Source organism: Ursus arctos, unplaced genomic scaffold, assembly GCF_023065955.2.
Source record: "Ursus arctos isolate Adak ecotype North America unplaced genomic scaffold, UrsArc2.0 scaffold_24, whole genome shotgun sequence".
In the NCBI taxonomy this organism is placed as follows: Eukaryota; Metazoa; Chordata; class Mammalia; order Carnivora; family Ursidae; genus Ursus; species Ursus arctos.
Window position 1 is genome coordinate 40,569,758 of NW_026622919.1, and position 26,420 is coordinate 40,596,177.

Here is a 26,420-nt window from a genome sequence, read left to right on the forward strand (position 1 = left end):
AGACACCCTTCCTTCTCCAGCTCCTCCAGAGGCAGCCCCTGGCAGCCTCCATGCACAGAAGGAGTTAACTTTGGGCTTAACTTCTTGAAAGAACCCTGAAGTTGTTTTTATTCCTTGATCTTGCCTGCTTCCTTTCTTTGCAAAGTCTTCCTGATCTTTACACCTCCCGCAGGTCCCTCCTCCTTACTCTCACCTCCTGGACTCCAAAACAGTCTGATTGCCAGGGTGGGTCAATGGTTAACACTCAACCAGCTTTATATAAGCTGGCCCTGGCCAGCCGCCTACCTGCGGCATCGCTCCTTCAGCTCCGTGGATCCCGGAGGCGGCGGCTCCGGCAGCCCTTGCGGGTCCACACCATGGCCACCTGCTGGCAGGGCCTGTGGGCCTATCGCATCTACCTGCTTGTGTTCCTTCTGCCCATTTTACTGCTGCCCCTGCCCATCCTCGTCCCCACCAAGGTAAGGACTCAGGGTTTGGCTCCAAAGGGGTGGAGGAAGGACAGGGGAGGGCAGTCCGGACGAGGGCTGGGCATCCTTGGGACCAGCAGAGTTTCCTCATCCCTCCCTGTCCTGAAAATGAGGCTGTGACCTCCTGGCCCTCCTGAGACTGAGGGTTAAGAGGTCAAAGGGGGCTTTTGCTGGGCACCCAGGAGTAGCAGCCCGAGGTGAATTGCTTCGGTGCAGTCGAATCTGCTGCCTTGGAAGATAGGGAGCCAGTTCCGTAAAGGGGGTGCAGGTGGAGGCGGCTGCGGTTATCTGCCTACTGTATGCTCGGCCAGCCCTGCTGGGCTCCGCGGGCCCTGAGTGGGGCTGGCCGCTGGAGCCGGGTGGGAAGGGAGTAGGAGGAAGCTGGCTTCCGGCAGTTTGTGCCTTTAAGAGTGTAAACACAGGGGCGCCTGGGTGGCTCAGCCGGTTAAGACTCTACCTTTAGCTCAGGTCATGATCCCAGGGTCCCGGGATCGAGCCCTGCATCGGGCTCCCTCTTCCTCTGCCGCTCTCTCCCCCAAGTAAATAAATAGAATCTTTAAAAAAAAAAAAAAAAGAATGTAAACAGAAAGATAAAGAGCTCACCCTTGATCCCAAGGGCTAAGTCAGCTGAGGGAGAGGGGTAGGAACTGGACAACGGGACCACTGCCAGTGGGCACCATAGACAGCACACCCTGGATGGAGGGAGAGGTCCCGCAGCCTCCTGCCTCCCTCCACCAAGCAGCAGAAGCCATAACTTTGGCTCCCATTTACTGGAGCCCCCACCGCATACCCTGGGCCGTGCACCCAGTAACCCTTCCTCTCATCTTCCCCCTTCTCCCGCTGGATCCTTCCTCTCATCTTAAGAGGCAAGCCTGACTATCCCATTGTACAGATAGGAAAAGTGAGGTTAAGTCACTTACCCAAATCCCAAGGCAGATCCGGGTTTCACGGAGCTTGCCTATAATACCCTTTGGAGGCCCCCTTGTAAGTAAAGGAGCATACAGTTATGAATCTAAAATTATGGGGTTTTGGGGAAGGGTCAGTTCAGGAAGAGGGTCTTGAAGCTCAAGCTTCAAAGTGCAGGTCCCTCTGGTAGGTCACAGAAAGTGGCAGAGCTGGGGGTGCAGTCTAGCTCCGAAGCCTGCGCTGTCTACCGACACCCTGCTTCCTCCGGGCTGCGGAGACAGAATCCTGGCCCTGGCCCCACCCCACAGCCCCAGGACTGCCCACTGAGCCACTTTCATCCTTTTGTCACAAAAAGGGAAATCGAGGCAGGCTTTTTGTTCCCGGTAACCCAAAGGGGTGAGAGAATGGGGGATGCCGTGGCACAGCTCCTGAGCCCCTGACACTTGGAAAGTGACAAGGCCTGGCTGACCTTTAAGATGACCCTCTTCTCTGGCCTAAGCCAGGGCCAGCTCTGTGCTGGGGACCCATCCGACGGGTTTTCAGCCACTATGGGCCAAGTATGTCAACCGCAGGAGGAAGGACAGACAGGGACCCTGATTCCCATTTTCCTCAGGGAAGTACAGCCCAGCAAGAGGAGCCGTTTGCCCAAGGTCACACAGGAAAGCCTGAGGCAGGAGGAGAAGTCAGGCCTCCTGGCGGGAGGGCTAGGTGTGGGGAGCCCCTGTTTGCCCTGTGCCGCACCCCGCCCTACTGCCTGCTTTGGCCTCACAGAGGCCACCGCCCCTGTCCCGATTCGGATGAACTGTTCCCGGTCCTACCTGTGGAGTCCAGCCCCTCCGCCGGGCCCTGGAAACCAGCTCCTCTCAAGGACTTTGCTCCCGTAATTATCCCCTCTCCAGCCTCATCAATTTTCCCCTCTCCCCTAATCTCTCCCATCAACACACACAAGCTGCAATCTCTCCCCGTAACAAACAAACAGACCCTCCTTGAATCCCACACCCCCTCCACAGAGGCCGACTTTCTCTGTCTCAAGATCAAAGGCCTTGAAGTCTGCGTGTCTTTCCTTAAGACAGCTCCAGGCTCCAAGAGGGTAACGTCCACACCCCCTCCACCCCTCAGCTCCCTCCCTATTCCCACTCTCCCCCTAAGTGACTTTTGCTGTCTCCATAGGGACAACTCCGCGGTCTTAACCCCAGCCCTAAACTCAGTATTACCCAGCTAACCCAGGACATTTGCTCCTGAATCTTCTCTTTTAAAGAGCCCATGTTTCTACACTTACCACCAAAACAACGCTGCTTTGCTCATCTTTTCCAACTGGCTCTTCCTGCCGTCTTAGCAAGATGTGGTTCAGCTGTCTACTTCTGAGTCCTTCTTTCTTTTTTTTCCCCCAAGTATTTTATTTTTAAGTAATCTCTACACCCAACGTGGGACTCGAACTCACAACCCCGAGATCAAGAGTCGCATGCTCTACCCACGGAGCCAGCCCGGCGACCCCAGAGCCATTCCTGACTCCTCTTTGTCCTTCATTTCCACATGCACCAGCAGGTCCTGTTGACTCGAGATCCACGAAATACTCTGCACGGAAGTGCTTGCCACTGCCTCCCAAGTGGGTCCAGGCCGCCATCATCTCTCTCCTCTCCCTATCCCTCCCCAGACCATTCTTCACCCAACCAGTACCCTGTGGAAGCCCTTCCGCAGGCTTCCCGTCAAACTCGAAATACAATCCAAACCTTTTAGGGTAGGCAGGAGTCCCCAGGGCCCCAGCCCTGGAGCCCCTGTGGTCCCCAAGGCCTCAGATCCTCCTTCTCGTTCACTCTTCTCCAGCCTCACCAGCTTTCTCCGTGCTCCTCAAATTGCTCATCCCCCTGCCTGGAATGTTCTTTCCCGGAGGACTGCTTCTCACTCCTTAGGTTTTAGCCTCAATCCATCCCCTCAGAAAAAGCCTTCTCTGACCACCGCCAGTCCTGCCCTATTAGGAAACCCTGTTGTTCTATGTGAAGGACTTTCACTGTCAGAAACAGCGCCCTTGTCTCTTTTCCATTTACTCTCTGACCCCCCTACACTAGGGCAGGCTCCCTGACAGCAGGGGCTCTGTCTTTTTCCACGCGGAATTCCCAGGACCTGGCACACAGCAGGGGCTCAACAAACCCTTGCCGAATGAATGCGTGACTGTGGGCAAAGAGGACCCTGTGTGGAGTCCCTGCTGTCCGCAGTGAGTCCCCAAGCTTACCTCCATGCCCCCCACCCCTGCAGTGGGAAGGAAGAGTCCCAGGCAAGGCTCAGACAGGTGTCTGTATTGGAACGGTTCACATTTATTGAGTATTTTTTATGTACTGGTCATGGTGCCAAGGGCGTCAAAGCACTAACCCATTTCAGTCTCTCAATAACCTCTGAGTTACTGTGAGGGTACTACTATTATCCCATTTTACAGACATATCAATTGAGGCCCAGAGTAGCAATTTGTCTCAAGTCCCAGCTAGAGAAAGGCAAAGTCTAAACTGGAACCTGGCCTTGGGGGTCTCTGCCCGAGGCTGCGCAGAGATACAGGCTGCTGGCCCCGTTGTGAGTCACCTCTTGCGAGCCACCTACCCTCACGTCCATCCAGCCATCAGCCAGTCCTCCCACTGCGCTGCGGTCGGGGATGTCTGTTGAGCTCCTTCGCTGTGCTAGGGGGTACGGAAAAGGAATACAGGGTTCTGCCCTCAGGCTGTTGTCAGAGGAACATGTGTTTACAGAAGTACAGCCAGAAGGCAGAGGAGTTCAGAGGAGGGAGTGAATTCTTCCCACTGAGTCCCGGCGAACCCAACGCAGTGCCCTTTGAGTTGGGCCTTGAGGGCTGAGTGAGACGCCAACAGAGCATCCGTAGTGGGCAGGCCGGGTGAAGGCAACTGCAGGAGCAAAGGCGTAGGGGCTGGAATCGTCGGGTGTGTTCTAGAAATAGCAACCGAATCCTGGAAATGTTCGTCGTCCTCTGGTGGTCCCAGGGGATGAGGTACAGCGGGGCCCGAGGCCTCCTCACTGCTCCCCGAGCCCTGCAACCGGACGGCGAAGCAGCGCCGTGGCTGGGCCCTAACCCTCACACGCATCCGTGCATTCGCCCCCTCGCTCACCCATCAGGGAGCAAGAACTATGTCAGGAGCACTGTTTAGGTGCAGGCGGATGGGGCTGGAAAGACACGCAGAAGCAGATGCTGTGAAAACCGTAGGACAGGCTGTGACTGTGGCTTAGGGACCGGCTGCTCGGGACAGGGTAGTCAGGGAAGGCCGCCCGGAGCAAGGATATTTACCCTCGGACCTGAGTGACAAGTGAGAGCCAGTCAAGCACAGCTCTGAGCACAGAGCCGCCCAGGCAGAACACGGAGTGCAAAGGCCCAAGGCCAGGAGCGAGCTTGGCAAGCTGGAGGGATGAACAAGGCCAGCGTGGCATGGGGAGCTGAGCGAGGAGAAGATGGTGTAGAGAGGCAGGGGGGGAGGGGGGCAGCCAGTGTTGTCAGCCCTGCAAGGCCGGGGGAAGGAGTGAGGGTTTTTAGGGTCAAAAATGCAGGTACCCCCTTCCATGGGACCATCTGGAAAAACAGTCTCCTAGGGGCACAGGGTTTGCCAGGACAGAGCTTAGCTGCAATCCAGATTGTATTTACAGGAAGCACAGAAGGCAGAACTACTTAATCTGAATCAGCCGCTGCACTCCTAGACTCTGCGAGCAGTACGCTGTGTTGCCTGCCACGTGAGCTCTAAGACCGTGTAATTAAAATACCCTGACTCAAAGCTATTCCTGAGCCCCAGAGACGGAGCAGGACTCAGATGATTCACTTTGGGCATGAAGACCGAACGTGGAATCTGGACCTCCGTTCTGGGGTCCGCCTCTATCTTTTGAAACTCCCGGCTCTTGGTCCAGAAGGCAGAGTCCAAGGAACAGAACAGGGATTTGGGAGCCAGACAGATGTGAGTCCAAATCCACTCTGTGGCACGTACAGCTGTGTGACCTCCCCAACCCTCTCCTCTCCTCTCTAAGGGGCTGCTCGTAGAACCAGAGAACCTGAGTACGGAGGGTCCCCGATACCCAGGGCTCGGTACACGGTGGCCCCCTGCGCCCTCTGCCTCCCCTCTGAATTCCTAGCCCCGGGAAAGCACAGCTAGCCCCAGGCACTGCGTGGACTCCTGATTTGTTTTCCAGAGACGACTTCTGTTCGCAGGGGCTGTTGTCTAGGTGAGGGGGGCTCGGTGTTCCCACCTGCGAATCAGGAAGGTAAGGTGCAGCTGGTACCCGCACGAGAGCAGTGAGGTATTGTCTCTCCAGTCCACCCAGAGACAGGTTTTCTGGCCTCTAGGGGCCCTGGGAGTAGGATTAGAAGGACCCAGCCTCCAAGGCCAGGGGCACGCCTGGAGGAGAAAGACGTTTCTCCAGTCTGGACTCTGTTCCCAAATTATCTAATTATGTCCTTGCCCATCCAGCAGCGAGGCCTGGGCTGTTGTGGGGATCGAACCCACGGAGCATGTGAATGCTTTGCTCCGTCACTCCTGCCGCTGTTTTGCTTTTCAGTGGGCCCAGGCAGGCTGGCCCCAGCCCAAACTGTGAGGTCAGGACTCTTCCCCCCACGTTTGTCTTCTCTGACACTCAGAAACCTATTGTTTCCCTTTGGCCTCTTAGACGATGATGCAACAAACTCATTCACATCGCGGTGCAGGAACAAACAAAGATCTCGGGATGAGATCGGGCAGAGGAAAGGCGGGCAGGGAGCCACCACCGCTCGCTTTCAGCAGAGCCTCACAGGCGGGCGGGGCGGGGCGGGGATTCTTCGGGTGCGCCCGACGGACTGGAGGCTGTTGGCAGGGGAAGCCGGAGGGGCCGACAGACAGAAGCAGGGCATCCGGTGTGTTGGTCAGGGATGCGTATTTGGCTTTCACTGGCTGGTCCAGAGTTGGAAGTGGGGGTAGAGATTGGGGGCAGAGAGTGGGGGCAAACTGAGGAAAGCCGGGAGTCTCTGAGCAAATCCGGACTGTTTGGGCCAATTGCTCTAGAGGTTGCGGTTTGCCTACCGGGCTGGCTGCTGCAGACTGTAGGACATATTTTTGTATACGGACTGGCCACCGTCCCCTTTGCATAGTCAGTCTCTTGAACTGGTTGGGTATTTAGCACAGGCCTGTTATTCCTGGAGCGAATATCACACACCCCGGCGTACTCTGCATCTCCTTCCCCAAATCCTTTCAGCCCTCCCTCTCCTTGTGGTCACTGCCGTGTGTCTAGACACCCAGGGCAGGCACGTGGGGCTGTCCTCCTCCCATTCCTCCTACTCAAGCCATCACCCATTACCCAAACCCTGTCTTCTCCTACCATCTCTGGACTCCGTCCTTCCTATCTCCACTGCCATGACCTGCTCTGAGCCCCGTCACCTGCCCACTGGACACCCAGGACGGCCTCCTAGGGCCTCCTGGGGCCTCCCAGCCTCTCATCCTGTGTCTTCCAATTCATCAGCCACATTATAGCGGGTATAAGCTCCCTATTTTCATCTTTTTAAAAAAAATTTTTTAGATTATTTATTTGAGAGAGACAGACAGATATAGCATTTATTTATTTGAGAGACAGACAGACAGACAGACAGATATAGCGAGAGAGAACACGAGAGGGGAGGAGAGGGAGAAGCAGGCTCCCCGCTGAGCAGGAAGCCCAATGCAGGGCTCTACCCCAGGACCCCAAGATCATGACCTGAGCCAAACGGCAGCCACTTCACGCACTGAGCCACCCAGGCGCCCCCCTGTTTTCCTCTTTAGATGATGTACGTATTTAATCAGATGGCACACTCACATCGTTTGACATCTGACAGTACCGAACAGTGAAACGGAGAGGTCCTGCTCCCACCCTCGTCCCCGTGCCCCTCCAGGGGGCAGCCTCAGTGGCAGCATGGGGGCCACCCTCCAGAGCAGGGACCCTCATCCTTGGGAATCTGTGGGGAGAATTCAGGAACTCTGTGAACCTGGATGGAAAAGCCCTATATTTTATTGTCAATAACCTCTGAAGAAAATTTAGTACTTCTTCTGTTATGAACGTAGATAACGAATCACAGTAGCATTAACCATATCTTTGATTTTGCCGCCAGGAGAAATCACGGACACTGTCCCATTGCATTAAAGCTGGTGCAAGTACCTCGAAATGCTGTTTCTGTTCCTCGTGGCTTTGCGATTACAGTAACCGTTAGCCAGTGAAGGTCTTATTAGCTGAGACAGGGTAACATATATCATCACTTTGTCCATTTTTCATATTTTAATAACCGTATTTCAATATAATTGGTTTCCTTTATAATTCTATGCATTTTAATGCATTCTATGCATTTCATGTATTTAAAAACATTATTCTAAGGAGTCGGAGGGCTTCATCAGGCTGCCAAGGGGACCCTGGTACGGAAAAAGGGTAAGAATCCCTGAATCAGAGATGTTCCCACATATATACAAACACTTGTGCACATGTTTTTCAAAATCACATAGGGGATGGGGCACCTGGGCGGCTGCTCAGTCGGTTACGCATCAGACTCTTGGTTTTGGCTCAGGTCATGATCTCAGGGTGGTGAGACTGAGCCCCGAGTCGGGCTCTGCACCGGCATGAAGCCTGCTTAGGATTCTCTCTCTCCCTCTCCCCCTGTTCATGTATGCTCTCTCTCTAAAATAAATCAAATCTTTTTTTAAATTTTTTCCCAAGATTTTATTTATTTATTTATTTGACACAGAGAGAGCACAAGCAGGGAGGCAGAGGGAGACAAAGCAGCCATCTCCCTGCTGAGCAGGGAGCCCAATGAGGGGCTCCATCCCAGGACCCTGGGATCATGACCTGAGCCAAAGGCAGATGCTTCACCAACTGAGCCACCCAAGTTCCCCATAAAATATATAAATTTTTTTTTAAATCACATAGAGTAGCATTAGAGTAACCTGACTGTGTCACTCTCTCCTCTTAAAACCCTTAAAGGGCCTCACTTTTCAGCACTGTCTTCCAGATCAAGTCCTAGATCTCCCCCAGGGCAGACAAGGCCTTTTCCAAGCAATACGCCCCTCCAAGAAGGCATCAAGATCTTTTATGCCTGGATCTGTTGCCTCTCTGCGCACTCCCCCACCTCAGCGTTTTGCCCACCCACCTACTGAACTCCTATTCATCCCTCAACACCCGTTCAGTGTCCCCTCTGGAAGCCTTCCTCAGCCCAGACAGACGGAGGCTCGGGAAAGGAAAGGCCCCTTCTCCTCTGGGATCCACTCCAGTCTCGCCTTTGCCATGGTTCTTGGCTGGCTGCCACCGAGTACCTCACCTCACTCCCAGGCCTGGGAGTGCTCACTACCAGCGGCATCCCTACTTACCGGGGACACAGGGGCAGTGGGGGTCACCCCCTGTGTGCCAGGCCATCCTCCCTCCCTGGGTTAACCTTCAATCACCAGGAGGGTAAGTCGTGATAGCTCTGAGACTACAGGCATATTTGCAGCTGCCCAAGAGCCCAACAGCCACAGGCTGCTCTGTGCCCGTCACGGGTAAAGGCCATGATGCCCACAGGTCCCACACCTTGCCCACACCCCGGGCCCAGAGTCTGCCCCAGACTCTCTGGAACTTTTGTCTCCATGCATGCCTCGTGAATCCATTCTGGCTCCGCAGGGGCCCGGGGAGTACATTCATCTCCCAACACTAACCCCACCATCTGCTCACTGCCATCGATGGCCCCTCATGACATATTCACATCCTTTATCCTTGTACAGCCCAGTGAGGCAGCTGTTTCTTTTATTCCCATTTGCAGATAAGGAAACCATATAAAAGAGGTAAACGTGTGTACAGCTGGAAATGATCAGTGTTGCTTACCAAAAAAAAGAAAGAAAGAAAGACAAAGTTGAGAGAGGTGACATAACTTGTGCAAGGACACAGCCATAAAGCTGGGCCTGGGCACACGGGTTTGCTGACCTCTGACCTGTGTTTCCCATTACAGAAGCAGCAAGCTGCCAACCCTGGGGTTTGGAAGCCCTCTGAGCATTTCTCTCTTCTGTCCACTGTTGGCTTTGCAGGGCAGCCTGCCCACCGCGGGCCTAGGGGCCAGCCCACATGGGGGCACTGACTCCCAGAGCACCAGGGCTGAGCCTGACTCATGCCTCATTCATGCATTCACACTGTCAACTCCGTGTAGGTGCCCGATGGGGTGGGCAGACATGGACTCGGGCCTAGCTCCCTAGAGAGTATGGTCTGATGAAAAAGGTTGATGTTCACCATATTCATGAAACGAACTGTTTAATTATAGCCTGTGATGAGTGCTATGCAGAACCGGTACAGGGGAGGTACACAGTGGGTGAAAACGGGGAATACAACTGAGTCTGGAACCCATGAAGGATTCCCTGAAAAAGGAATACTTGAGTTGAGATCTCAAGAATGAGTAGACATCAACTGGGCAAAGTGGGAAGACAGGAAATTATGTGTGTGCAAAGGCCTTGTGGCTGGGAGGAGGATGGAGTATTTGAGGAACTGGAAGAGGGTTAGTGTGGCTGGAGCAGAGAGCAAGGAAGAGAGGCTCAAATGAGCCCCAAACTTCTCCTGAGAGCAGTGGGATGGATACTCTGCAGGTATCTGAGCTGCTCTAAGGTGAGTGTGTCCATGCTGGAGGATTGGGGTGAACTGGGGAGGGTTGGTGGTGACCCGAGATCACTCTGCAGGCAGCAAGGAGAAGAGATTTCTTGGGCAAGAGAGGAAGAGAGGTGAATGAGGAGATCTTGTAGGAGTCTTGGTGACAGATGCTGGGGCTTAGACAAGGCTGGTGGCTGAGGCTGGAGAGAAGTCAATGGGGGCATCTGAGGAATAGAACCAGCAGGACTACAGACCTGGAGTGGAGAGGGTATTTGTCCAATGAGTGCCTGATGAACAGTTGAGGGGCCCAGGGCTTGCCCCCCAGGGGCTCCCAATAGCAGGGACTTCCCGGGGTGGGGGTGGGGGTGGCACAAGTGAGAAAGGAAGATTTCACACTCGGGTCAGCACCAGCCAAAGAGCCAGGGGTGAGACAGAGAGGTGAAAAGACTCACTCCCTGTCCTCAGGAGCCTGTAAACAGATACCGAGAGAGGAGCAAATCCTCAGCCAAGGCACAGAGCTGGGGAGCACCTCCCCTGCTGGCCTGGGCAAGGGGGAGGGAATGACAGAGGGAGCAAGAAGCATTAGCTGCCAGGGAAAAAAACTCTTCCCTGCTGCTAGCTGAGCCACCACGGACAGCAGTGCAGGCTATGCGTATCGGTTGGCGTGTGGAGTTGTGTGCTGCCAGCAGCCCTGGGGAGCTGCCAGTGGCCAGAGCGTAAGCTCACAGGGTCCCACGCCATAGGCTGCCAGCGAGGCTTGGCCAGTCCAGGTTCCTCCCTCAGCGGCAGGAGCGAGAACCACTGCCCCACGGAGATGTGAGGAGGAAACGAGAGAGAAGGTAGGCAGAGCGCCCACCCAGCTACGCATGCCTGACCTCTGTCGATTCCTCATTCTGGCTCACACTGCATCACTGGGCCTTGTAGACCCCTGCTCCCGGCGAGAGGAATTCCACTTGGAGATGGACTTGGAAGTTTAGGAAGTTCCCGAGGTGATTCAGAGAAGCCACAATCGCGGGTGCTAGGTCATTTTTTTCTTTCCCTTCACTTTAAGGCAGGGATGTAAGTGGGGCCCAAGGGAGCAAGAGCACCTGGCTGTGAGGGCCCCAAACAGACCAGGTGGGGCCACCCACCGCCGACAAAACCCAAAAGCAGAGAGACGAGTGGTGGCGAAACGAGGAAGGAATTTATTTCAGCGAGGCCGGCACCCAGAAGACAGCGGACTAGCGTCTCAAAGACGGTCTCCGAAGTGCTGAACGTACCTCCAGGTTTATATAAGGAACACGTGGGACAAGGGAAAGGTCCTGCAGGTGGGCGGGAAAGGGCAGATTGACCACCATCTTGGGGTCAATCATGAAGGTTCTTGCTGCGGCCGGGGCAGTCCCCGTTGCCTGGGGGGGGGGGAGTTTTGGGCCGGGGCAGTCCCCGTTGCCTGGGGGGGGGGGAGTTTTGGTTTCCATCACGGGATGCTTTGCCTGCATCTTTTGCCTGAGATAAGAGATAAGCTGGAAAGAAGAACTTAGGGGCACCTGGATGGCTCAGTCGACTGGTCATCCGACTCTTGGTTTTGGCTCAGGTTGTGGGTTTGAGCCCCTCGTAGGATTTCATGCTCAGCGCAGAGTCTGCTTGGGATTCTCCCTCTGCCTCGGTCCCTGCCCACCCCCCGTGCTCCCTCTCTTTCTCTCTCTCAAATAAATAAATCTTTTTTTTTTTTAAGAAGAAGAACTTAATCAATTAGAAAGTACAGATTGAGGTCAAAATGGAGGTAGCTGAAAAGCTTGTCCAGGGATTCTTTTTTTTCCTTAAAGATTTATTTCATTCATTCGGGAGAGAAAGAGCACAGAGGGAGGGGTAGAGGGGAGAGTGGCACTGCGTCGAGCCCAACGTGGGGCTCCATCTCACGACCCCGAGATCACAACCTGAGCCAAAACCAAGAGTCTAAGCGACTGTGCCACCCAGTCGCCCCCCTCGTTTAGGAACTCCAACCCATTTCTGAACTATGAACGCCTCTGGCCGTCTGGTGAAGACTATGGACCCTTCTCAGAATAGTGCTTTAAAATGCACAAAATGAAGTGTATGGGATTACCAAGGAAACCAGTTACTTTGAAATACAGTAATAAAAATATGAAAAAGCCAATATAGGTGATTACTCATGCATTAAGTAAGATCTAGTGTTGAATTGCTACCATAAGGCCAAAACAAGTGGATAGAAACAATATTTTGAGATACATTTTGAGATAACAGCACCAGCCTATCTGTGCACGTACCTGACAGCTGATGGCCACGATCAAGGGCCTTTGTGACAAAATCACCCATCGTACTACTCACCGCAGTATGGCTTTGGTGCCTCTGTTTAGAGCCTGAGTTAGATGTTAGTGTAAAGATGAAATAGTTTTCCCTCAGATTCCTTGGAATTCCATGCCCCGGTGAAGAACCCTATGACCCAGGAAGAACAGGTCAGCAAGTTATGCTACAGCCGGACAAGACTGCCCAGGAGGATGGGTTGGAGACACGGGGCCACGGCTCCCGGGGCCAGAGGAGGCTTCTGGATGGGACTTCGATACCGGTTTTGGGTTTGATCCAGAGACCGGGGATGAGGAGAGGGACTCAGGGAAGTTGTAAAAGGGGTAGGGGAGCCACAGACTGGAGCTTACAGGGGCGGGTTAACTATTAACAGCTCTCTCTGGAGCACGGAAATGGGGGCTCAAAAGGTTTGGGGTTTGGGTTTACATGCCCGGAGCTTGATGGCAGAAAAAAGCAGGCCCCAGGGAAGACAGCTCTGTTTGAATCTGGAGCCCCAGCCCGTGCCCATACACCCCACTAGTCACAGTGAACCTGAAGCTGGAGGGCACCCCCAACTGGAGGGGATGAAGCTCAGGGCAGAAAGACAGAGCTGAGGCTTAAGAACCACACAGCCTGGCTTCCCTTGAGGACATGTGACGCAGAGCCATTGACTTCATTCATTTGTGCCTTCTTTTCTCCATCTGTGAAATGGCAACAATAGTCATTACCTCACCAAGCCATGAAATGCGACAATTCCCCGAAGCATGCGGCGCCCAGGGCCTGGCACGAAGTCCTCAGGATACTTCTGCTGTTGTTAGCAGCTCTTTCTTCTTGAATCAGCAGTGACTGTGCACCCCAGCCCCCTCCTTGTCTCCGGCCAGAGAATTCCGAGTTAGCTGGGGGGAGGGGATGCCAGGGTCCAGAAGGGCCGGCCTGCCCTTAGCCCCGGGGAGATCAGTAACCAGCCCCGCAATCCTCGCAATCGCAATCGTAGGTGAGGAAGTGGTTGAGAACAGCAACCTCAGCAGAGCCGGCCTCCCGCTGGGGGAGAAGGAGGGCTGGGTCTCTGGGCGAAGGTCAAGGTGGCCCCACCCCTGGGGCCAAAGAGTTCGCTTCAGGGTGAGGAGAGCTGGTGGAAGTTTTCTGATGAGAAAGCGAGCCTGGTGTCCTGCAGGCGTGGCTCCACAGCCCAGGCTGCGTCCCCTTCCACTCCAGGTGCCCTCTCCGAGAACACCGGGGAGACGCCCTTGGAGTTCTGCAGTTTGGATGCCTTGCATGGGTTCTGTCCCAGCTCTGCCACCCCCCAGTTCTGTGACCTTGAGCAAACCGCTTACCCTCTCAAGCTCCTCTGGATCCTGGGCCCACCACACCCACCTTCAGGGCTGTTTGAGTTACTGGTAACACCAGCAGGAAGACACCCAGCTCCTAAAAGTTGCGCCATAAACAGCAGCTGCCTCTTCCCCCAGGCTACCACCAGGGACCTTCCCCAAGCGCCAGGGCACGAAGGGCAAGAGGTACTCTGGGGTGCATACAGCCCAGAATCAGGTGAAAAAAACAAGAAGGGGCAGGGCAGTTGAGACAGGTGAGAGAGGAGAGGCCTCCCAGTCCATTGTCCCAGTACGAAGCCCCGCAGCCCCTTCGGCAAAGAGTGGGCCGGTGCCCCAAAAGGCCTCCCTCTAGCTAATGATTCACCTGCCTGCCCTCCGGTGGCCCCATGACACTGGAGGCTGATTGTTTGACTTCCATTTCTGCCCCAGGTCCCCTCCCAGGTCTGAGGTCAGGCCTCTCTAGACTCGAGGGCCCCGTGAAAGAAAGGAGAGTTTCTGGTACCCCAAGACTTATAAGACAATGACTCAGGGTTTCCCCCCAATTCCCTGCACAACTCGGGGATTAATGAACCTTTCATATATTCTGTAAATGTGTATGGCATCTTCCGGAATTGTGTGATGCTGTGGTCATGCCAGGCCTCCTGGGAAGGGGACCTCCCACTATTCCAAAACTTCCCATTGGTTCATTCATTCAGAAAAGATTTGCTCTGAAGCCTGCTGGGTCCTGAGCTCTAAGCACCCAGTGGCCACAAAACCAACTCTGTCCTCTTGGAGCTCCCCTTCTGGGAGAGGGGACTAACATTAATTGCATCATCATACAAATAGATTCTTACAGGCGCTGACAAAGCCAGGGAAGCCCAGGGTGCCAGGCAGGAGTCCATCCACATTGGCCAGGCCCCAGTCTCATCTAGGGGATCCTCACTTTGGCCCCCTGCAGTCCCCTCGGGCTGGGTGGGTCCTGATACCCAAATCTAGGCTCTCCAGTCCCTCCTGTGTGGCTGGATTATAATGTCTGGCCTCCCCAAGGTCAAAGACAAGGTGGTGAGTGCCTTGCTTTGTTTTTTCTTTCCGTTTTGAAATGGGACCTTGGACTCAGGAATCAATGACTGTGGGTTCTGCAGCTCTCCCCACACTGTTGCAAATGGCCTGTTTTCTCTGGGGGCAAGAGGTGCCATGACCCTGGGACACAGGCCTATCCCTCCAACCGCTCTGCTACTCCCCTCCCGCCCGCAGGAATCCTACTGTGCCTACTCCATCATCCTCATGGCGCTCTTCTGGTGCACGGAGGCTCTGCCCCTGGCTGTCACCGCCCTCTTCCCCATCGTCCTGTACCCCATGATGGGCATAATGGATGCCTCTGAGGTAAGGCTCCTGGTATGGAGGGGTTCTGCCCTAAAACACCAGTGATGGAGAAAGTCTCATCACAGAGCACACAGAAGAGGAGTCCTTGCCTCTGCTTGGCAGGTCAGGGAGCACTAAGGGAGGAGTCAGCTAGAGGATGACGGGGCTAGGGGCGGGTGAGGGTGCACTCTAGAAATGCCAAGTGCATGGTCGGTGTGGAGAGTTCGTTCAAAGTGGATCAGGTGTAGGCCAGGGAGGTAGAAAGGCCTGGTGACTCAGGAAAGGGGTCCTTGAAAGTCAGCTAAAGAACTTGTATTCTCCTGGGTCAAAGGCTCTGAAACGTAGGCATGAGCGTGCCTGTCTCAGGACCACCTGCGGGGCTGGTGAAAACACAGACTGCTGGGCCCTACCCCAGAGTTTCAAAGTCAGTAGATCCGGGGCAGGGCCTGAGCATTTCGTGCCCAGCAAGCTCCAGGTCGGGGACGATGCCGGCTTCTGGACCACACTCGGAGACCCGCTGCTCTACTTTGTAGAGTCGGCACTAAGTTCTCTATCCCCCAGTCAATGGCTTGAGACATGACTGGAATCAGGCTAGCTTATCTCCCACTCGTTTCTGAGGGGAGAAAGAAGGGGTTTGTCGGGAAGAGAGGAACCTGGTTAATTTTTTTTAAAGATTTTATTTATATATTTGACAAAGAGAGCGAGCACAGCAGGGGGAGCGGGAGAGGGAGAAGCCTGCTCCCCGCTGAGCGGGGAGCCTGACGTGGGGCTCCATCCCAGAGCTCTGGGATCATAACTTGAGCCGAAGGCAGACGCTTAACCCACTGAGCCACCCAAGCGCCCCAGAACCTGGTTAATTTTAAACGGAAGATAATCCAAAGACCATTTCCACTTGGTTCCGAGAGCCCAGGAGCCCAGCCCCTGTTCGTGGGAATGTCAGCGACTGTAGCCTGTGAGGCCAGGGGCAGGGAGAGACCCCTTCCTGCCCCTCAGCTGTCCCTGCCCGCCAGGTCTGCGTCGAGTATTTTAAGGACAGCAACATCCTGTTCGTCGGGGGGCTGCTGGTGGCCATTGCCGTGGAGCACTGGAATCTGCACAAACGCATCGCTCTCCGTGTGCTCCTCATCATTGGGGTGCGGCCCGCCCTGTGAGTTCCCACCAACCAGGGCTGGAGAGCCTGGAGCGGGCAGGGTGCGGGGGACCCGGTCCCTGAAGGGGCCCCGGAGCCCCAGCCGGCGCGTCCGACGGTCGCCGTCTGTCCCCAGGCTGCTCTTGGGCTTCATGTTGGTCACGGCCTTCCTGTCCATGTGGATCAGCAACACGGCCACCACGGCCATGATGGTGCCCATCGCGCACGCCGTTCTCCAGCAGCTGCACAAGAGGCCCACCGGCAAGGACGTGGAGGAAGGCTGCGACAACCCCACCTTCGAACTCCAGGAGGCCAGCTCCCAGAAGGAAGAGCCCAAGCTGGCTGAGAAAGGTGAAGCTCGACCCCGCCCTGCCCCAACCGCCCCCCTCGTGCCCAGCTCCTGGGGAGGGTCTGAGGTGACATCCATGGCAGGGTGGTCATCTTGGAGCGTTCAGGTGCAGCGACCAACTTGTCCTGGTTTGCCCAAGACTATCCCTGTTTTATTTTATTTATTTTTTAAGATTTCTTTTATTTATTTGAGAGAGAGAGAGCACGAGAGGCAGAGGCAGAGGGAGAAGCAGACTCCCCACAGAGCGGGGAGCCCCATGTGGGGCTCAATCCCAGGACTCCAGGATCATGACCTGAGCTGAAGGCAGATACCCCACCAACTGAGCCACCCAGGTGCCCCTGTCCCTAGTTCCAAAATGAAAAGTCCCACGTTCTGAGACTCCCTTCAGTGCAGGGCCAAACAGGATGCTAGGTCACCCGGGGAGGCAGAGAGCTGGAGTCTGGGTGGGCTGTCAGGGACCCAGGCTCCCTTCGTCCTGCGTACTTTGGGTGATCCTTTCACATTCTCTGTGCCTCAGTTTCCCTCTCTCAAGAGACAGGTTGGGCCAGATGCTGTCTGAGGGTTGACCCAGCATGAGATTCCAGGGAGTGCAAGCCCTTGCAGACCTGGACGCAGCCTCTGCCCCCGACCCCCTCTACCCCCAGCGCGGGTCTAGGCTGCTCACAGACAAGGCCCACCCCCAGCTGAACTGCCTTCGTTCCCAGATAGCGGGCAGGTCCTGCCTGCCCCGGCCGCGTCTCCAGAGCCCACGGGACAGCAGCAGGAGCAGCTCCGCTTTAGCCAGGGCATGAGCCTGTGCGTGTGCTACGCGGCCAGCATCGGGGGCATTGCCACGCTGACCGGCACCACGCCTAACCTGGTGCTGCAAGGCCAAGTCAACTCGTGAGTGACTGCGGGCAGAGAGGGGCGGGGGGTCTGCCCTTGCGCGGGGAGGCACCTGGGGCTGGGCGGTCACAGGCCACATCGTGCGACAGCCCACATCCCTCTTCAGGCTCTTCCCCCAAAACGGCAACGTGGTGAACTTTGCATCCTGGTTCGGCTTTGCCTTCCCCACCATGGCCATCTTGCTGCTGCTCTCCTGGCTCTGGCTGCAGATCCTCTTCCTGGGGTTCAAGTGAGTGGCGGCGTGAGTGAAAGAAGCCCAGGGGCCTGCCCTTACCCTCTGGGAGATTCCGGCTGAGTAACCAGGTAGCCACTGTGGCAAAGGGTATAATCACCGACCCATTGAGAAGGCCTCTCCCTCCCGACGCCTCTCTGGCCCCCCGTATGAGGGATTTACTGGGTGGAGAATATTACCCCATTTAGCAGATGAGCAAACTGAGGCTCCAAGAGTGGTCTACAACTAGATTTGTCAATGCTGAGATCGAAAACCAGGTCTCCTGGTGCCCAGGCCAGATCCATTCCATAATGCTCCACGGTCCTTTGGTAAATGCTTGGGGAGCACGCAGTGAGCGTGGCCAGTTACAAGAGCATTTGTTGTGCTCTTACTGGACATCTGGCCCTGTGCGAGGCACCGAGAATACTAGAAGCTATTAGGCACAGCCCCTGGCCTTGGAGCTCACCATCTAACAGATGGTGGTGTGGTGGGGGCCGTGACAGAGGGAAGCCCGGGGGCTGTGGGAACGCAGGCTGGGATAGTGGAGATCCCAGAAGGCCCCCTGGGGACACGATGTCTGAACCGAACCAATCTTGTAGAACAAGAAGCCAGCCCGGTAGAGAATCGGGTGAAGGCATTGCAGGCAGCAGGAACAGCTTACCCAAAGGTGCAGAGGCAAGAAAGGGCATGTGTTTGGGAACACTCTAGTTCTGTTGGCTGAAACGTAAAGAGCAGAAAGGAATATCAGGAGTTGAAGCTGGAGAAGGAGGCAGGGGAAGATGATGGAGGATCTCGTGAGCCACGTCAAGGGTGGGGACCTTGTCCTTGAGGCCAAGACTAGTGAACAGGTTTTATTCTTCCTTCCAACCCTGGGTTACTGGTAGTGACCAGAGGTCTCAGTTGACAATCTTGTGAGACCCTGCTAGAGCTCAGATGGAATTGAGTCTGGGATCGACTGGTGATGTCTGCTACCAGTGCGGGTTGAGAGTAGTGATAAGGGTGGTATTGTGGTAGGAGTTATTTGCCATTCCTGCCCAGGTTGGGTGGGGAGGAAGAGAGGACATTGAAAGTTTTTAAGTGTCGTTGCTCTACTTTGGAATACTCAGCTGGGCAGGTGCAAGGCGACTGGATCGAGGCTGGGAGCTGGTCCAAGGCTAGGCGGTAGTCAAAGAGACCACCATATGCAGGACACCATGGGGGATTCAAAGACGTGTGAGGTAGATGTCTTTGCCACTGAGGAATTCACAGTCCATCAGGGGAGTTGAGATTCGCCCAAGTGAAAAGTTGAAAGTCAACCTAAGTCGAGCAAGGGGCACACTGACGTGGGTGGCAGTCCCCTGCGCCTCCGAGAATGATGCGGGTGGGGCTCAGGCGGGCAGGGAGGCCCAGAAGCAGGAAGGAGAGGGAGGGAAGGATTTCCTGAAGGGCTGCTGGAGGAGGGGAGTGGCGAGTCGGGCCAGACCTCCAGGTCCAGGCCTCCAGGTCCTCCTCACTCTGGGCAAGGGAGGGCTTAGCACAAGAGAATCTCTGGAGGGAAAGGGGGCCGATGGGGCAGATGGAGCAGGGCTAAGCATGGGGAAACCCGTCCCTGCAGCCCCAGCCTTGCCTCTGCTAAATAAGAGCCACGAGCCCCGAGAATCTCCTTCCAGAACCTTGGGTGGTCCAGGGCCAGGGCTTCGTGTAGCAATCCTGAGGTGGCCTCTGCAGGCAGCAGTGTATCCCCTGTGCTCAGAGTCCCTTGCTCCCCTGCCTGGTGCGGGGTCCTCAGGAGCTGCCCCCCCCTTCTGCCTGCAGCTTCCGAAAGAACTTTGGCTTTGGGGGACAGGCACAGGAGAGAGCGCAGGCAGCCTTCCATGTCATCCAAACAGAACACAAGCGGCTGGGCCCCATGAGCTTTGCAGAAAAGGCTGTCTCTGTCCTCTTTGTCACCTTGGTGGTGCTATGGTTCACCCGGGAGCCAGGCTTTTTCCTCGGCTGGGGCAACCTGGCTTTTCCCGACGAGGAAGGAAACAGGTGAGCATTCCTGGGGAGAGGGGGATACTTGTGGGCCTCCCCTGGCTAAGGGAGCAGGGTAGGTAGCAAGGCCCCTGGTGCAGACCAGGAGGTGACATGGTAGGGAGGACTTGCTGGGAGGGACTCCTCTCAACCGCCATTCCACCCTATGACCCTGAGCGGCCCTGAGCCTGCCCTCCTTGCCCTGCGCACAGCATGGCGTCCGATGCGACAGTGGCCATCTTCATTGGCGTCATTCTGTTCTTGGTGCCCTCCGACATCCCAGGGCTGACTCAGGATCCAGGTAAGAACCTGGACTGGGCAGGGAGGGGCCTCTGGGCAGCCCCCGCCTTCCAGCATGGAATGTTCCTTCAACCACACTTGACAGGAATAGTCAAAGCCCAGAGAGACTGGGATGACTTGTCAAGGGGTCAGGGACTCAGGAACAAAGTAAGGGTGCTGCAGAACTGAGCTCCCTCTCCCGCATGCGGTAAGCTCTGAGAGGGACCCACAGAGAGACCCAAGTGGAGGGGAGGAGCAACCCGTTGGCTCTTGGTGACCCGTCCTCCTCTGTTTGGGAAATAGAAAACCCGGGGAGGCTGAAGGCCCCTCCTGCCCTCCTCAACTGGAAGACCGTGAACGAGAAGATGCCCTGGAATATCGTGATCCTGCTGGGGGGCGGCTTTGCCCTGGCCAAGGGCAGCGAGGTGAGGGGCCCCCGCCCCCTCCCCAGATTGTGGGAGGGGGACCCTGTGGCAGGGAAAGAGGTGCCCTGCTTCTTTTTTTTTTTTTTTTTAAAGATTTTTATTTATTTATTCGACAGAGATAGAGATAGCCAGCGAGAGAGGGAACACAAGCAGGGGGAGTGGGAGAGGAAGAAGCAGGCTCCTAGTGGAGGAGCCTGACGTGGGGCTCGATCCCATAACGCCAGGATCACGCCCTGAGCCGAAGGCAGACGCTTAACCGCTGTGCCACCCAGGCGCCCCATAGAGGTGCCCTGCTTCTATCCCACCCAGGGATTCCCCACTTAGGAGCCTCCTGGTGGGCAGAGCCTTGGCAGCAGCTGGAGAGACAGGTTAGAGCCCCGTCTAAGGGAGCGGGAGGAAACACAAGGCATAAGGACCCCTGCTGTTCGGGTTCTCAAAGCCAAGGGGAAGGCAGGCTTCTCTGGCGGGCAGGGACTGTTCTCAGTGCCAACCCCGCCCCACCCCGCTCCACCCGCCTCTCCCTCTGCCTGGCGGAGGGTGCAACAGCCTTTAGCACCAGGGAGTAGCTTGCACTGGCTGGACGCCGTTGGCCCCCTCAGGCCACCAGGGGGCGCCATGATCACACCCAGCCAGGCTACAGGGACCGGAGAGCGCATCCTTCCCCAGAGCCTCCATCCAGTAGGGAAAGCCCTGAACGTGCCTGCGCCCCTGGGCCTCCGTGTTCTGGCTAAGCTCGTTCCCTGCACAGACAGGAGGCAGCTTCCCTGGGTCAGGGATCGGTGCAGGGTCTCCTGGATCTGAGGTTAGTTTTCACGGGCCATGCCAAGCACTGGGCAGCATTGTATGAGATGAAGTCCCAGTGCCCTGGGACTCACAGTCTGGCGTGACACACATGGACAGGGAAAGACCTTGGAGCCCTCCTGACCCTGTGGACTGTTCCCATTCTCCTGTCAACCTCTTCCCAGCATCTACCCAGGGCCCTTCCCCCTTCCCTCTCCTTGCCAATCTACTGGGCTGGAGGAGGCTGGGAGAGGGCGAAGGATGGCCAGGGAGCTCCCCAGAGCGGTTGGGAGAACAGGAGTAAAAGGAGTTAAAGTCTTTACTCCCACCAAGCCCCAGGCTTCCCAAGGAGGCCCTTTGGCCCCATCTCCTGGCTTCTCATCCGACCCTTCTCCCCGCACCCAAGGGTTCTTCAAAATCACTATAAAGGGGCCTCTTGGTTCTGGCTGGGTCTTATCTTCCTTCCCAAGCAGACCGACTCTGAAGACTCTAGAGAGGTAGAGGCAGGAGCAGGACCCTCCCAGAGCCCCAGCAGGAGACTCTGGAGCCCCAGGAATCCCAACCTCTCATACACTGTCTTCCTCTGCTCGCAGAAATCAGGCCTGTCTGAGTGGCTGGGGAACAAGCTGACCCCACTGGAGAACGTGCCGCCTCCTGCCATCGCGCTCATCGTCTGCCTGCTGGTTGCCACCTTCACGGAGTGCACCAGCAACGTGGCCACCACCACGCTTTTCCTGCCCATTCTGGCCTCCCTGGTGAGCTGGTCCTGCAGACACACTTCCTCCAGGCAGCCCTCCTGCCCACCGCCCCCCCCCCCAGGGACCCTGACTGCAGGTCAGAGTGACCTGTCTGCACCTCCTCTCGCTTCCGGGAGAAGACCCCTGAGCTTCCACCCTTCCCCCAGACTCTTCAGCTACCTCAGGCCCCAAGGCCCTCTGGTCCCTGACTCACTCCATCCCTGGTGACGTCACCCCTTGAGTATCCTGATGGGCCTCCTTGGTGGCCTCGCCCACCTCCCTGGCCCAGCCCCTGTTCTGGTCAGTCCTGAGGTGACAGGTTGAAATGACTCCCTAGAGCGTCCCCAGCCCCTTCCTCCACTGGCGCGTTCCCGCAGCCTTTGATGACACTCTGGAGCCCCTTTGAGATCCGTTTTATGGGCCCCTCCCCTCACCACGCCCCGCTGGGCAGGGCCGCACACTCATCCCCTCCAGAGAGGTCAAGGGGCCCTTCCCAGGTCACCCAGTGCCTTCTGGCAGAAGTGGTGGGTTCATGACCAGAGCGTATGTTGTTGGCAGGGACGTTGTCTTCCAGAGAGGGGAAGTGGGAGAATTGGGGGCCGCATCTTCCTCTCCGGGATGGGGACTGAGATCAGTTCTGCCCACTATCTCCCCATCCAGGCGCAGGCCATCTGCCTCCACCCTCTCTATGTCATGCTTCCCTGCACGCTGGCCTCCTCCCTGGCCTTCATGCTGCCTGTGGCCACCCCACCCAATGCCATCGTCTTCTCTTTCGGAGGCCTCAAAGTGTCCGATATGGTGAGTAGCGGGGGGGCCTGAAAGCTTCAGCGCTCCTTCCTGCTCTCTCCTTCCTTCTTGGTGGACCACGAAGTAGCCGAAAGCAGCCGAGGTTCTCAGAGTTAAGAGTGAACCCTGCCTGGGCCAGGGGGTGGGGAGAGGACAGCGGGGACGTTGCACCCTGACCCCCAGCTGGAGCATCTCCAGACCCTGCCAACCCCAGACCACGGGACAGGGAGAGGAGGTGGTGAGGAACTGAGGGAAGCCTCCCGGGTGCGAGGCACCTACACCCAGGGAGACGGCCTCAGGGAGAACAGAGCCCGAGGCCCTGAAAGCTCGTGAAGGGCTTCCTCTTCCCTCCTTAGCACCGGGGTGGAAGCAAGGGGCAGGGGCGCTCAGAGCCACAGGGGGACTTCTCAGGGAGAGTTTTGCTAGTAAGAGGGCTCCTGAGCCCCTGGGAGCCCCCGGGGTAGGTCCTGACCCAGCTCAGCCGCTGGTCGCTCACACCGGCTCTCCTGCGCCAGGCCCGGGCGGGCTTCCTGCTCAACGTCATCGGCGTGCTGGTGATCACGCTGGCCATCAACAGCTGGAGCTACCCCATCTTCCGCCTGCACAGCTTCCCCGCCTGGGCCGACTCCAACAACACAGCCGGCTGCCTGGCCATCCAGGCAAACGCCACAACACCCGGCCCCTAGACCAGGGTACAGTCTGGCCAAGACCAGGAAGACCCGCCTGTTCCAATTCCTCTGAGCCAGGAGGGGACACCCAGGCTCCAAGCCAAACATGGAGAGAAAGGCACATATATATAGAACGTCGTGTGTGTGTCCGTAAGGAAGGGTGTGTGTGCTCAATGCTGCGGTTCTGAGGAAAGTGTGTGTGTGTGTGTGTGTGTGTGTGGACGGCGTGTCACGTGAGGATGCCTGCGAGGGGGTTTCTTGTGTGTGCACGTGACCCTCGGTGTGCGTGCTTGGCAGTGCGCATGTGTGAGTTCCCAGACCATGCAACATGCCCTCTCTGGCATTCCAGGTCCTCGTCTCCCAGCTTCGTGGGTGACCAGACCCCACTGCACTATATTTATTGAAATTTGGGGTTGGGGTAGCCTGGGGAGCAGGGCCTACCAGCAGTTGCCAAGGCAACAGCTTCTGAGAGCAGCCCAGCTACTGAGGTCTCTCCAGCTGCTCAGGTTTGGGGAGAGGGATGGAATATTAGCCGCATTAAAGTCTTTTTTTCAGTAGCATCTGCTGGTTTTTTCATGGCGCTTTCCGGGGCTGGTCCACAACATGGTTCGGGCCCCAGGTTGGGGAGTATGGTAGGAGGGGACTTGGCCTCTGTCCTGTACGGTGGCCCCCTTGGCACCCCTCCCACCCAAGGGAGAAGGTAATGGCCAGGAAGCCCTGCCAAGGCCGACTGGAGTGGGCGCAGCCACCCAGGAAAGCGGCACTGACATCACCGGCCCCGGCTAATTGGGAGCTGCCAGTCCCTGCGTGTCTTTGGGAAAACCGGCCTCCCGGTTCCCAGAGCACTCCCTGGGCATTTACATAAAACCCTCTGCCTCTGCCAGTTCCTCACCACCGACCCTTCCTCCGGCTTGAAAAACCAGTCCCACCAGACCAGGGAAGGCCGACTGACCCAGGCTAGGTGTCCAGAAAGATGGACCCTCACCCAGACAGGCAGCCTGCCGCGAGAGGGCTGCAGGTGAGACTCACAGGAGCGGGTTCAAAGCCGGCATGGACTTCGGAGTCCAGGGCCGGACAACGCTCTGGATCATTCTACCTCCCTACCTCCCCGCCAACCCTCCTCTGCTTCCCCACCTTCCTGAACTCCAGAGTTTTCACTGGTCCGGCAAGGTGGGGGTAAGGGTGGGGAAGGATGATGCCACACCCATCATGCATTCTAGCAGCTCCACGGCCCTTCCTGGCTGCAAGTTCATCTTTGTATCAACCCTAAGTCTCTCCCCCTGGACACTGGCCGGGAAGCCTTGAGTTGAGTTCATCAGGATGGAAGTTTCCAAAAGTCTCATCTAGTCCCCTCCCACCGCAGTGGGAGAGAAAAGGGCGTTTACCCTCACTCTCATGCCCACTAACAAAGGGGGCTGAGTTGTGAAGACAGAAAACCAGAAAGGATTCAGTTCTGGATTCCCCCTCAGCTGGGCCGTCACTCTGTCCTCCCTGAGCTGGAGGTTCGAGGTACAGATGGGAGGGGGCTGCCGCATGTGGGAGAACATGGCTGTCCCCAGGGGACAAGAGAATCTTGACAGGACATGGCAGACATCCAGCAGAATGAGGAGTGTCAGGCAAGAGGCTCCGCCCCCCCCAGCCCCCCAGGCTGGCATTCCTCACTCGTGAAGCACCGTCATAAATCACAGCTCCCACCCAGATCCACACTAGGACCCCCCTCCCCCACTACCCGGGGCCCTAGGCAACAGCACCCCCCAACTGGGAGTGGTGGGCCAGCCCCTGCAGAATGGTGGGATTTTTTTCCAGGGACTTACCCACAATGCAGTGGGTTCTTAAGGAGCAGCCCCAGCTCATCTGCTAGGAAGCCCCTCTGCTACTACTTTCTTCGGGATTCTAGCTGGGTGCCCAGTCCAACCCTAGCTGGGGAAGAGGTAGGTGTGCTTCTCAGGGGCGCGTGCCCCCACCCACTGGCCTCAGCTTCCCTTCCTACCTACCCACTTCCGCCTCAGTCCTGCTCAGAGAGGGCCAGATGAGGACTGCGGCCACACAGCAGTCCCAGCAGATGAGGACTGAACTGGCCCCACGTTCTCTGGGGACGAGGTGGGCAAAAACTGGCCTGACGGCTGAGGGGCCGGCAGTGGTGGCTGCCCTGGCAGTGCGCGGGGCAGGCCTCCCCCGGGTGCTCAGAAACTGTCCTTCTCAGCAGGCAGGAGGGTGGACACAGGAGGCAGGTAGCACCTGTCTGCCTAATCACCGTCATTAGTAGGCAATAAAGTGGCACGGACTGGGCCAGCCTTTGAAGGAAGGGCCTGTCAGCCCAGGTCTGGTCTGTGCAGGCAGCTAGCAGCTCAGTTCCTCCTGCATACACTCGGGGCTGCGGCAGGTGGACGGGGCATCATGGGGACGAGGGGCTGCACCCTCCCTGCCTGGGCACCCACACCCTTTCTCCCCTGACTTCCAGAAAGGTAGCAGGGGGTGGGGGAGGGGGGCTTCCGGTGTCTCCTAGAGGCTGCATTTGCTCAGGGCTGGGACTCAAGGACTTCTGTGGTAGTGAACTCCCTGCTGCTGGAGAAGCAAGTGAGGCTGGGACCAACCTAAGGGCGGTCTGCCTCATGCCGCTGTGTCCCCAGTTCCTAGCGCAGGGCCTGGCCCAGGGACTGTTGTATGAATGAATGGGTCAGAAGCATAGGGGGGCCTCTTGCTCCCACAGGCAAGTTGGACACACTGCCCTCAAAGCCCCTTTCCAGACTACTGTGCATGGAGCGCTGTGTGACCTTGAACCAATGTCATCCTTAGGCTCAGCAGATAGGCCCAGATTTCTCAGCTATCTCTTACTTTACCCCCTTGCCCCGCCCCTGTCCACTAGGGTCTTGGGAGTGTCCCGTTTGCCTCCCCCCCTCCTCCTCCTGGCCAGTCCCAACCCCAGGGGCAACTGGCAGCCAGAGAACCCAGGGAAGACCTATCAAGCCAAGTTTTCAAAGAGAAACTGGCAGGGTAGCAAGGGAGCCCTAGTTAGGGAGATGGAGAAGGTGGAAGCAGGGTCGTTGATCCCACTCCCTGGATTCATCTTGACTTGGGCCTTAGGTCAAGGGCAGCTCTGGGGGTTAGGGTCTTCAAATCTAGAATAGGTCCCCTGGGGTACTCAGACCATGACTTCTGTGTCTCGCCAAAGTCTCTGAAGGAAGGCTGTTTCCTGAAGAGGGAGAGATGAGCTGTGTAGGCTGGAGGGTGATACAGCGAGGGGGTGAGGGGTGGGGTAGGACTGGGATGGCCGAGG

General features: G+C 56.7%; 1 protein-coding gene across 1 annotated transcript; it reads left to right on the top strand.

Moving 5' to 3' along the window:
- The first annotated feature begins 248 nt into the window (after positions 1-248).
- On the top strand, positions 249-23,700 carry SLC13A2 (solute carrier family 13 member 2). The gene is made up of 12 exons (XM_026517703.4): positions 249-458; positions 14,792-14,920; positions 15,910-16,046; positions 16,165-16,379; positions 17,082-17,259; positions 17,369-17,491; positions 19,268-19,486; positions 19,681-19,769; positions 20,051-20,172; positions 21,546-21,707; positions 22,350-22,487; positions 22,991-23,700. The coding sequence occupies exons 1-12, from the start codon at positions 357-359 to the stop codon at positions 23,159-23,161; spliced, it is 1,785 nt and encodes a 594-aa protein (XP_026373488.3). The 5' UTR covers positions 249-356; the 3' UTR covers positions 23,162-23,700.
- The last annotated feature ends 2,720 nt before the right edge of the window (positions 23,701-26,420 follow it).